Here is a 12,533-nt window from a genome sequence, read left to right as displayed (position 1 = left end):
TCTTAGTTTTTTCCTTAAATTTCATCTATGACAATTATGTGTGAAACTAAATATTGGCTAAGTGCTCTCCACGTGCACCCATATTTTCAATGGAGCTGAAGAACAATTAAAGTTCAACGTCATTCATTCACCTCATGATAAAAATTCCCAGGGAAATTTTATTCACAGGTAGCTTTCAAATTGTTTTAAGATAATTTTGATTCTTTAAACGTATCCTGTCATGAAATAACTTTACGGGTTTTTTAATTATCATTTCCAAAAAAAAGAAAATATATAAATATAGAATATTTTATAAAACACTTGACAAACGTACAACGCGTACAAGAACTACACATTATGCACATTATTTAATTTTGTTTTTGTTAAAAAAATGTAAAAATTAGACAAACACATTTTTTGTTTTAGACGAACGACAAAAATACTAAACATAATTTTTTTGATTTTGTTCTTAAATTTAATTATGCCTCATTCCCATATTTTGTTGTTGTTGTAGCTGCTGCTGTTGCAATTGTTGTTGTTGCATTTGCATTTGTTGTTGTTGTTGAATGTGTTGGATTTGTTGTTGGGTCAAATGTTGTTGTTGCTGCTGCTGTTGCTGTTGTTGCTGAAGTTGAAATTGTTGTTGTTGCTGTTGTAATTGTTGTTGTTGCAATTGCATTTGTTGTTGTTGTTGCATTTGCTGTTGAGCCTGGAGGTGTTGATGTTGTTGCATTTGCATTTGTTGCTGCATTTGTTGTTGAGTCATTCCAGACATAGGGTTCATTTGTGATAACTGCTGGGGTTGTTGTTGCTGTTGCTGCTGCTGCTGCTGAGGTTGCTGCTGTTGTTGTTGTTGTTGTTGTTGTTGCTGCTGCATAACTTGTTGCTGTTGTTGCTGCTGTTGTTGTTGTTGCTGTTGTTGTTGTTGAACAACTTGTGGTTGAATTTGTTGTTGCTGTTGTTGTGTTGGAATTCCCTGACTCATTTGTGACGTTGCTGGTTGATTTGCAGACAAACCAACATTGGGTTGTTGCTGTTGTTGGTTTTGCTGTTGCTGTTGCTGCTGTTGTACTTGCTCACTAGAGGGACCACAAAATATCTCTGGAGTTGAAGTGAAAATAGAGTTTAAATGAACTTACGGTTTTTCTGTATGAATATCCTCCAAATTAAGATGAGTTATAAATCTCAATCGCATTTGCAGAGCCGGCCTTAAACGCTTAATAATCGTTTCTGATTCATTTTTAATACTATCTCCAACAAAGATGTACTTTATGTGGTATCTAGTGACACAAGACAGATCTTTAACTTATAAAAGAATTGTTTTCAGAAAGAATTTAGAAGAACTTACAAGAAATCACAAATTTGGTCCATGTACTCGAGATTTTCATTCCAATTATGTTTATCCACGACTTCAAGAAGTTCGTACAAAAGTATAGCAATTCCTGCAACGGCGTTTGGCTTCTCTTGATCAATTCGTTGAAGAAACGGTCCAAAAACATGACACAAAAACACCAATTGATGTGTTGTTTTCACACAAGGTATTAACTTTTCATTTAAGTATCTTAGAAGAAAAAGAGAAAATATAATTCTAAGGCTTTAAAAGGACTAACAAAATTAATCACCTTGTCATTGTGGCTAATTTGAATCCACCCATATGATGGAAGAGGGAATGTGCCACAGCGAGAACCACGGCATACACTTTTTCTATCATTGCCTCACGAACTGTTTTGAAATTAAATAATTCAAAAGCAGAAAACCGATATGACCACTTCAACATCTTCGGTGAACTAATAACTTCCTGCAGACGATCATAGACAGTACTCCAATAAGCTTCTGGCAAAGCAGCAAGAACTATGCCAAGAGCATTGATGTAGGCATGGATTTCTTTCTGTGGTATCAATGGATAACCCTTAACTATCACATCGATGAGATTGTTGCCAACAATCTGAGGGGTAACGGGAAGACTTAGAAGCTCAACACAAGTCACATAGAGAGCGTGACTCGGGGCATTGGGGAATTCATTAAAACGCCAGTCAGTGACGTAGAAGTAGTTTTTGCCACTGATTGCTGAATAAGGGAAGATTAATAAGGAAAAAAAAACTTTGCTTGGCAAGGAACTTACTGTCAGACAAACGTCGCAGAAGACTCATATAATAATTAAGTTCCGGATTCCAGAGAGCCTCTTTACTTTGCAAATAGATTTGATATTGTTCGCTAAGAGCCCAATTCGGTGGACGAACATCAACAAGGGCCCCGGTCACTGAACTTACCAACTTCTTCTTCAATGAGGGTGTGTCCCGAAGTATCCACTCATAAAAGTGCAGGGTATTGTAGAGGTAGGTTATGGGACGATCTAGAAAAAATAACCAACTCACTATAATCCCAGGATATATATATCTTCTTCAAGAACTTACCATGGAACTTATATAGACAACCCAAATGATCAAGAATCACCTCAAGAATCTGATGAACATGTTGAATGGGAAGCTCGATAAAGCGATGGAAAACGATATCAAGAACGGGTAAAAATCTTAAACAAACATTTCCAAAGTACACTGGCAGAGGAGGATGCGATGCAGATTCATCGGGGGCAAACTTTTCGGGGTACTTTTGATGGAAAGCAAGATGCTTCTCATGCCTAAAATGTACGAACTCTTAAAATTTTATCCCCCCATCATAATTTTTGTGTGAGTCTTACCAATTATTTTGTTTCCAGTGATCTGGACTGTTGTCTTTGAAGAATTCTTGAACTCTATTTCTTAACTCCGATACTTTCAGCAGAAGTAATTGAATTATAAGGAAGCAAACCTGTGCTTCATTGCCTTCCTGGGTGCGAAGTGCTAAACACAAAACAACTCGATCAATAGTCACAACATTGTATTTCCAGATCATGTTATTGATGGTATCGACACACTTGTGAATGAAATCCTTTCCATTGGAGTTGGCAACTTCGTAAACTAAATAGTCGCACAATTTTCGCAAATGTGCTGACAATGCTCGAGCACTGATTCCTTCTAAGATTCTAGAGAACAATATTTCATCTATAAGTACCCTTCTTATGTGTACAAAAAATGCCATAGGCTATACTCACTTATAAGCTACAGGACTTATGTTTTCAGTTTCCCAGATCATTTTGAAGAGAAGACACAAGAAGAGAGGATTTGTGTTTGGTCGTATGAAATGTGCAATTATGTCATTTTCATTCGACATCGATGTCCAATTGCAATACTCTTCGTCTACTGACTTTTTAAGTTGTTGTTTATTCTCGAGGGGAGTGCTATTTTGGGTGAAGAACTCGTTTAGGGCGGGTGGGAAACACTCAAGTGAATGTTTAGCCCACGAATGGGGAGTGTTTTGCATGATATTTGAAAGAAGATCCTTACACCAAGGTTGCAATTCGTCACCTTTTTTAGAAAGAAATCGTCTATCGTTAAAGAAGAACTTGGGATCATATAAAAAAGCTAACTCTACCTGATCCAGTTATATGCATTGATCTTGCAAGGGTTAGAATTAGAACTCGATTAAGTTCTTCACTTTCACCAGATGCAAATGAGCCTGGAGTTTTTTCTGTGAAATATCGAGAAAGTTGAGGTTGGACTTCAGCAGAACCCAAGCCTGTAATGAGGCGAAGAGCAGTGGATTCGAAACTAAAAGAAAATCGTTAAGCAATAAGATTTTTAAAAAAGATGAAGCAAAAAGATAACAACTTACCATAAATTTAGTTGCATTTTGTTTGTCTGAGGAACCGATGCTAAAGAATGCAGATGGGAGAGTAACTGAACGCGATAATGAGTGGGAATATGATGAAGTCGATAGGAGAACATTTCCAGAAGAGTATGTAAAATACCCCAAGCATGGTGTTTGAAAACCGCTGGCAAAAGTTGACCTACAAGGAAATCATTGTAATTGAATTTTCAAATAAAAATAAAAAAAATGTTTACTTAAAAATCCCTTAATTCCGAGTGATTCGATTTCGGTATAGACTAAAAGTCTTGAATAAGTCTCGACTAAAGCTGGAGCTGGCACCGAACTCTTAGTTTGTGATTGTTTAATCATTTGAGTTACAAAACTATGAATTAGTGACATTTTACTATGCACAGTTAAACTATCCAGAACCACAATCGAAAAAGGTACCGAAGATATTTGTGAGACATTTGATGATCCAGGTGCTCCGACTGATTTTGAACTTCCATTCAATGCCTCAACTAAGATATTCATGGGACGCGAGAAGTATTCCTGATTGGTTGAGTAGGCATTGCAAATGAGAATTATACGGAAATCATTTCCTAAGCTCATTGACATCATTGTGTTGGGCATAACCAAGTGTTGGAGGAATCTTAATAGCAAGACAATTTTATGATTGTTTAATTTTTCAAAAATTTACTTACTCGTGATGGTTTTTAAGGGCGATGGGAATTGGTCGATTGATGGTTATATTTTCCAGTCTTGCTTTTCTCATTAAATGAATCCAGATACAAATTGGAGCCATCTAAAATGTATTGAGTATTCAATTTTTCAACTTAAAAATCAAAATGTTCGGTTTCAAAAGAAAAGCTAAATAAAGAACTAACAGCGATACAATTTTGGTGAAAATTATTTTTTGTTTTAAAGTTTGGACTTTGCCGTTTAGAGTGAAAAATAATGTCATCTCAGAGAAGATGAAGAACTGTTTCTTCCTCTTCCTCGTCCATACAGCTTCTGCAAAATTCATTTGAGAATAACTAGTCGCGTGGCGTGCTTTTCTATTATCAAGCTTATATGCGATCTGCTTAGGGGTAGCAAACACCTTGAACGTTTTGTAATCCAGTGTTGGCCAGATGTTTTTTGTGACCAGACACGTGGTTATGTTGTTCCACCTGGTGCCTGCCCAAATCACAGCTTCTTGCATTAGCAACAATTTACAAGTAGCGATTGGTATGCCAGTGTGTGCCAAACGTGGTATGATGGGCTGCACTGTACCGTTCCTGGCAATTTCATCTGCCTTACAGTTTCCTGGAATGTCTCTATGGCCCGGCACCCAGCAAAGGTGGATATTAAACTGTTGTGTTATCATTCAATCATACCTAATACTAATATACTTTCTAATAATACTTTCACTTGCATTAGCAATATTTTCGACTGAACGTGTATTCTGATGATGCACAGGAATTGCGACATTACTAACGTTTTCACTTTATTTATCGATTGTTTGCGTAGTTGGTCTATTGTGACGACCATAATCAACGCATGAAAAGTGGATACGTTTGAATCTTTTGCACTTTGGTATTTAAAATTTAAAATTAAAATCATTCAAGAGTAATTCTTGTCATGAAAATTGCTTTTTCAATTTAGCCGTTCGGGTTCGGCTTAAAACTGTAGGTGGTTTGCTTTCAGTGCTGCTGTCACTGGCTGAACTATAGTTGTAATTGTCTAGAGCGACTTTATGTCCAACACATTGTGGTTCAATGTAATTTCTAGTTGATAGCATATACTTACTTACTTACTTAAGGTGGCGCTACAGTCTTGTGTAAACTAGGGCTTCAACCAACAAACTTCTCCATCTCCAGTTTCGCACTCCAAGTTGGGTGAGGTCACTTTCCAATTGTGCGCACCACCTGATCCGCGGTCTTCCTTTACTGCGCTGTACTGTGGGTGTGGATTCGAGGACTTTTCTATGCGCTCTACGTGACCCAGCCATCGTCGTTGGATTTTTACCCTTCTGGCTGTACAGCCCGTACAGCTCGTCGTTCCATCTTCTCCTCCACTCCCCTTTGATGCATAGGGGACCGTAGATCACACGAAGAACTTTTCTCTAGAACCGACCCAAGGTGCTTTTATCCGCTTTTGTCATAGTCCATGCTTCTGCACCCTATAGCAGGTCGGGGATGATAAGGGTCTTATATAGCTACACTCTGGTCCCTCAAGAGAGGACTTTACCAATCAATTGCTTTCTTAGCCCAAAGAAACAGCGGTTAGCAAGAGTTATTTTGCGCTTGATCTCAGTGCTGGTGTTGTTTTCTGCGTTTACAGCGGAGCCTAGGTAGACGAAGTCCTTGACTACCTCAAAGTTACGTCTGTCGATGGTGACGTTTTGACCAAGACGTCGGTGTTGTATGTCCTTTCTTGACGACAGTATGTACTTTGTTTTGCCCTCATTAATCGTTAAACACATTTTTGTCGCCTCTGCCTCAATACTCACAAAGCCCCATTGACATCACGCTGAGTTCTTCCGATTATGTCAATGTCATCAGCATAGGCTAGTAATTGGACAGACTTTTGAAAGATAGTGCCTCTAGTGTTGACGTGTGAGCTCTGCACTATTCTTTCAAGCACGATGTTAAAAAAATCGCATGACAGCGCATCACCTTGTCTAAAACCTTTTTTGACATCGAAAGGTTCTGTTAAGTTGTTTCCAACCTTCATGGAGCAGCGTGAATTCTCCATGCTCATCCTGCATAAACTGATGAGTTTGGAAGGGATGCCAAAACTAGATATGGCCCTATACAGCTCGTCCTTACAGATGCTGTCATATGTGGCCTTGAAATCGATGAAAAGATGGTAGGTGTCGATTTGATGTTCTTGGTTGTTTTCCAGAATCTGCCGTAATGTGAATATTTATTCGACTGTGGACTTTGCTGGTCTAAAACCACACCGATAAGGACCTATCAGGTTGTTGACGATGGGGTTTAGACGTTCACATATTACGGCAGAGAAGATTTTGTAGGTGATGTTAAGTAAACTGATTCCTCTATAGTTGGTGCAGTTTAGAGGGTCTCCTTTTTTCAGAATCGGGCAAACAATACTGAGGTTCTATTCATCGGGCATGCTTTCTTCCGACCAAATCTTACAGATAAGTTGGAGCATGCTTCTAACCTGAGTCAGGAGGACGGGATTGTTGGCTTTCGTCGTCTATATTGAATGGATCATCCTGCCTGACAGCGGAATTCAGTTCTTCGTCGCCGTTATACAGTCTGCAGAAGTGGTCCTTCCATTTCCTTAGCATTGACTGCGCTTCCACTATGATGTTTCTACTTTCGTCTTTGCAGCCTTCAGTTCTAGGTTTATGTACCTGTGAATTTCGTTTCACCTGTTCATAAAACTTTCGAACTTCATTCCTGCTTTTAAACCTCTCAACATCTTCGGCCGCACGGTTCTCATGCCCTCTCTTTTTCCTTCTGAAAAGTCGGCGTTCCTCTCGCCTCTTCTGCTCATAGAGCTCACGAGCAGCTTATGCAGCGCCGCTTTGCGTGCCTGTTGTTTGGGTGCATTTGCCTGCTGACATTTCTCATCAAACCAGGGGTTCCTTGTTGGTGACTGCTTGAAACCCAGCACATCAGAGGCGGCTTCTCTGATTGCATTTTGGCAATGTTGCCACTGGTTTTCGATACATTGTGTTGGCGGCAGAGAACTTCGAGAGAGGTTACTTGTAACTCGGTCAGAAAAGGATTTGGCGATCTCTTGCGATTGTAGCCGTTCGACGTTGTACCTTCTCTCAGCATCTCCCTGTTTTGCCTTGGGTCTGAAAACCCGAAGTGCTACCTTGGCTACAACGAGGCATTGGTCCGAGTCGATGTTAGCTCCTCGGAAAGTTCGGACATCCATGATGCTGGAGTTGTGTCTGGCGTCGATCGCAATATGGTCAATCTGGTTGACGGTAGATTGATCTGGAGAAGTCCAAGTTCCTTTGTGGATGTTGAGGTGTGGAAACGCGTACTGGCTACCATGACGTTTCGCCCCACAGCAAAATCTATAAGCCTAGATTTGTTGTCGGAAGTGTTATCGTGCAGGCTGTTTTTCCCGATTATTCCACCAAAGATGTCTTCCCTTCCTATCTTGGCATTAATATCGTAGCTAGGACACTGCTCATATGTTTTGTCTAAGAGCTCGGAGAACAAATCTTTGGTGTTGTCATTCTTCTCTTCGATGGGGGCGTGCGCGCATATCAGGCTAATATTTCCGAATTTAGCCTTGATGCGGATGGTAATGAGACTTCTTCCCTAAGTCTGGCCCCAATGACAAAGCCGCATCCAAATAATCGCTGTTGGTTTTCTCGGAAGCAGTAACCATAGTAAATGTCGCAGTTTTTCATCCTCTTTTAGCCCGGCCTATCAGATCGTATTTCCTGGATGGCGGTGAAGTCTGCTTTATAGCAGTCTGGGGCCTCCATTAATTCTTTCCAACATTCCACGTGCATATCCGAAGCTCGTGGTCCTTAATTCGTTTGCGTAGTTTGTCAACAGTAAATCAAAAGTCCGTATCCGAGGTTTGTTGGTGCTTCCCAACTATTATAGCATATACTTGCCCTCTTTGACCGCTGAAACTATCTTCTTTGCTTATTTTGAAATGATTAAGAACGCGGCACAGTAATCATGTTATGATTTTTGAATTATGTCAATATCATCGGTGAATCCAAATAATTGAACAGACCTTTGGAAGAATTCGCATCTTTTCCAACCTTGATAGAGCAGCGTACAGTTCCCTTCGTCATTCTGCACAAAAGGATAAGTTTGACAGGGATGCCACAACTAGACATTGCTCTGTAGAGCTTTTCCCTATAGATGCTGTCATACGCGGCTTTAAAATTGATTGGGAGATAGTGGTATCGATTTGAAGTTCCTGGGTTTTTTCCGAGATCTGCCATAACGAGAATATTTGGTCAATGGTGGACATTTCTGGTCTGAACACACACTGATATGGAACTATCAGGTCGTTAACAAACAGCTTCAAGGATCGATGTTAATCTAACTAATAATGGGCAGGTTCAGACAACATAAGGGACTTCATTTGCATACAACTGCATTCTATTAACGTACATTTTGACCAAGGCAACTAGTTAGTTTGTCAAGTGTTATAAACTTTAAACTCGGAACTTTACTTCACTAACACCTACCCTCAATTGGTCGTGCAAAAACTACCAAAAATATAATTGTCTTCAAAACACTCCTCAGGTGAAGCTTGTCCAATATTACACTTATTAAGTTTGACAGGTGTCAAATGTCAGCGCTATTAACTTGAAACCACGAAATGAATTACACTATACTTATAAAAATTAAGTAGTTTTTACAGTTGGCATTTAAGTTTAAATTAAAGTCTAGACTGCTGAAAACTCATAAGGGTCTTACCTGTCTTAATGATGATGACTTATTGCAATCAGGTAGTTTAAGTGGCTCTTGTTCGGGATACAACAAATCGAAAAGTTTTAACATTGGCATGAAATTTGTGATCTAAAATTGAATTTTTAATATTTAAAAAAATTTGTATACAAAATTCAAATTATCGGCCTTAAAACTTACTGGATTCTTTTGAATACTCCCCGAAATAAATTGTAATAAAATCCACATCAACTGATCTCTCCCCTTTCGCAATTCCCTTTTCGAGAGCTATTTAAATAAAAAAAAAGAACAACAAAGAAACACCTTTTAGAATGAACTTGCGAAAAACTTTGACTATTTTCCTACCTTTTCACATAAAGACAATATTATATGTTGAAAGCTAACAAATTGAAACAAAACAAAATAAATCAATTGCGATGACAAATGCAACCAAACTGTTTCATTTGGCGATGTAGTTTCTTCTGTTGCCGTTGGATTGATGTCAGTTTCGGTCATTTCCATTGCTTTGATACACAAATTAACCAATTGCTCTTCGAGAGCATTGCATCGTTGTTTCAGTTCACGGCTCTGTTTTTGAAGATTAAGAATTATAGAAACCATTTCACGTGAGTAGGGTTGATCGAGGATATATCTCAATAATTGTGGTTGTTCTTCAAGCAGTTCGGGTTCGTAGGGTAGACTGCCTTTGAAATTGAATGTCAATGTGTTGTGATCGAGTTTCCAGGAGTTCATCATGTGATCGGCATAGCCAAAGGGTTCAACTATCGGTAGCATGTGAGGATGACCAATTATCGAGACCATTTGAGCTGTATGACGGAAATCTTCAACGAAATCGGTCATCAATTTATTGATTCTCTAAAAACATTTATTTTAAAAATTGTTGCTACATGTGGGGAAAATTTGAAGAGCATACCCAGTGAAAGGAAAATTGTTTCATGATCTCATTGGCTATTAAATACGCAGGCAGGAGGCAGTTGTTGCGATTGATTATGAAACGAAACGTATCTTCGAGAGCTAATAACTGTGGCAAGAAACTTACATTGATATTCACCGGGAAGGACTGCGACTTTTCACGACATGTCTATCCAAGAAACAGGAGCAGTTTGATGCAGTTTTGATATTTAATGTTTGTCTTAAGTTACCTTCATTATTTCTCTGACTGCTTTGTAATCCATATGAGTTATGACGCTTTTAATGAGCTTAAAACCCTCTACCCAAAAGTTCTTGTTCTCGTAGACTAGTTTCTCACATTGGAGGATCTTTTCACACAAAAGTCTACATCGAATGTGGATTTGTTAAGTTGTGAAAAACAGGGAACTTTTTTTAAAACAACTTACTTGGCCGGGATAAGATTTGCAGCAACAAGTTTAGCTAAAGTGTCCATCAGCACTTTCAATTGATTTAAATTGGCACTAGCAGCAGATCGTTGCACATACTGCCTGATTACAGTTTCTTTGGACTCCGGAGCGAGGGTATTAAAGATTGATACTATATAAGAAAGTTAGTTACGAGCGGAACACCTTTCCCATAGCAATCAAGTTTCTTACCAATATTGTTTGTAAATTTCTGAGCCTTTTCATTTTCTCCATCGGTCTTATGGACAATAACACACAAAAAAGCTTCCTCGATGTTTTCAACTTTCTATGAATCGTAGAATTAAATTTTATTTTAAAACCTAGGAAAATGTATTTCCAAACTTTTACCAGAAATTCATTTACAGCCTCCAACACTTGGGTATCCATTTTGAAGGAAAATAATGTTTTTTTTTTATTTTATAAGAAAAATAACTTTAATTTTTATTAAATTATATATTTAGCATTCTTTTAAATATTGCGGCGTTTGGTTAGTTAATAAAAAACAACATCAAATATTTTACACAAAAATTTGTTTATAATTTTGTTGAATTTTGACGTTGGTTTGGTCGCCGGGTAAGCGGTGTAAGGTGACAGATACGTGACATTTGAAATGTCACTCCAATGTGTGAGGTTAGGAACTAAAAGCGGAAGCGTTCAAATTGTTTGACGAAAAAATGAAACTATAGCACTGCCATCAGTTAAGCTCAAATTTTTTTTTTCTTTTGCAAATAAAATTCAAATAAATGAAGAATTGTAGGAAGGGCGTTTTTTCGTAGATCATGATCTAAGTTCAATGGTGTGGAGATTTGCACGTGCAATAAATGGCACCGCCATCGGTAACGTATATTATAAAAACTTTTTTGAAAATAACAAACAATACAAAAATGAATAGATTTCAAAAATAAAATTGGAGTGCTCAGGTTTTTTCCTTTTTGGCTCAAATTTCCATTACCGCAGCACGAATTTCGACTCTTGTTTTTTTTTAATTTAATATATATGTATGTATGTACAAATAAATAACAAGTTTATCAATTTTAGAGCGAGGAAACATTTATTAACTTCCCATAGGAAGTTATTGTAATGGGTCCGATTTGGCAAATTGAAAATTTTGACATTTCTCGACGTTTCAAGGTCCTACGAACGTACGTTCGTTCAATTTTTTCGTGCAATGTTTTCTATGTTTTTTTTTTTTACTGTTTTGCTAAATTAAATGTCAACTCTCAAACAAAAAATTTTAAAACTAAGACGATTCAGTACTTAATAATTTTTCCTGATCATTAGTAAAAATAATTGTGAATATTGACGTTTTCAATTTAGGAATGCTATGTTTTCTATGTTTCTTTTATTATAATTTTTTGTATTTTGCAACCCATCGGAAATAATACTAAATGGATAGAAAAAGTCTGCGTCTAATTAGCCTTCAAGTACAAAATTTCGAATTCTATGTTTTCTATGTTTTTCCAATCACCAGGGTAAGGTTAGATTGTCCGTGATGGAGTAGAACACACTTAGGGCAATTTAATGGCACATTGTGATTCCTTGAGATTTTGACCTAGAGAAGGTAATGTAAAGAGGAGGTGAAGAAGTGTTTCCTCCTCTATTACACCTGATGTTTGACTCTTTTATATTTTTTAGTGTGTGAGTGCTATTGTCAGGGATTGAGGGGACCTACAGTTTCTTATAAGCCGAATCCCAACGGCTAATTTGAGGAAGAATTTTTCATGAAAAGAATTACTCTTGGAGAATTTGTCAATTTCTCTCAAGAGGCAGAAGCGTCCTTAGTCCTTTGGGGGCCCTGAGCCCAATAGGATTTGCGGGCCAAAAAAAGTACTTATAATATTTTTTTTTTAATTTCTTTAGGTTATAAAATCATTTTATAATTAATTTGTGTTTTTTTTTTAAACACTTTTTACTTTTTAAAAAGTACTTAAAAAAAATAAAACAGATATTTTTTTGTATACTTTTATTAACTTCCCATAGGAAGTTATTGTAATGGGTCCGATTTGTCAAATTGAAAATTTTGACATTTCTCGACGTTTCAAGGTCCCTAGAGTCGAAAGAAAAGATTTTTAGAAAGATGTCTGTGCGTGCGTGTGTACGTACGTTT

At 37.6% G+C, this 12,533-nt stretch overlaps 1 protein-coding gene across 1 annotated transcript; it reads right to left on the bottom strand.

The window, feature by feature from the left end:
- Positions 1-274: 274 nt before the first annotated feature.
- LOC129952349 (mediator of RNA polymerase II transcription subunit 23) lies at positions 275-11,237 on the bottom strand. The gene is made up of 20 exons (XM_056064899.1): positions 10,775-11,237; positions 10,619-10,712; positions 10,409-10,559; positions 10,214-10,346; positions 9,985-10,152; positions 9,417-9,926; positions 9,252-9,338; positions 9,081-9,182; positions 4,368-4,468; positions 3,921-4,315; positions 3,691-3,865; positions 3,451-3,626; positions 3,071-3,383; positions 2,678-3,001; positions 2,394-2,617; positions 2,102-2,332; positions 1,602-2,046; positions 1,328-1,540; positions 1,119-1,259; positions 275-1,058 (listed from the first exon to the last, which is right to left on the bottom strand). The coding sequence occupies exons 1-20, from the start codon at positions 10,811-10,813 to the stop codon at positions 455-457; spliced, it is 4,626 nt and encodes a 1,541-aa protein (XP_055920874.1). The 5' UTR covers positions 10,814-11,237; the 3' UTR covers positions 275-454.
- Between the last annotated feature and the right edge of the window lie 1,296 nt (positions 11,238-12,533).

The sequence above is a fragment of the Eupeodes corollae genome, chromosome 3 (genome assembly GCF_945859685.1).
Source record: "Eupeodes corollae chromosome 3, idEupCoro1.1, whole genome shotgun sequence".
Classification (NCBI taxonomy): Eukaryota; Metazoa; Arthropoda; class Insecta; order Diptera; family Syrphidae; genus Eupeodes; species Eupeodes corollae.
Note: the sequence above shows the minus strand (reverse complement) of the source record. Positions and strands in the feature narration are given on the sequence as shown.

What these genes read in the sequence shown, in the direction of transcription:
- LOC129952349 (XM_056064899.1), bottom strand. Translation starts at nt 10,813, where the DNA reads ATGGATACCCAAGTGTTGGAGGCTGTAAATGAATTTCTG. An exon ending in GAAATTTACAAACAATATTG is followed by an intron (nt 10,560 to 10,618) that starts GTAAGAAACTTG and finishes TTTCTTATATAG; the next exon opens with TATCAATCTTTAATACCCTC. An exon ending in ATAAGTCCTGTAGCTTATAA is followed by an intron (nt 3,002 to 3,070) that starts GTGAGTATAGCC and finishes ATTGTTCTCTAG; the next exon opens with AATCTTAGAAGGAATCAGTG.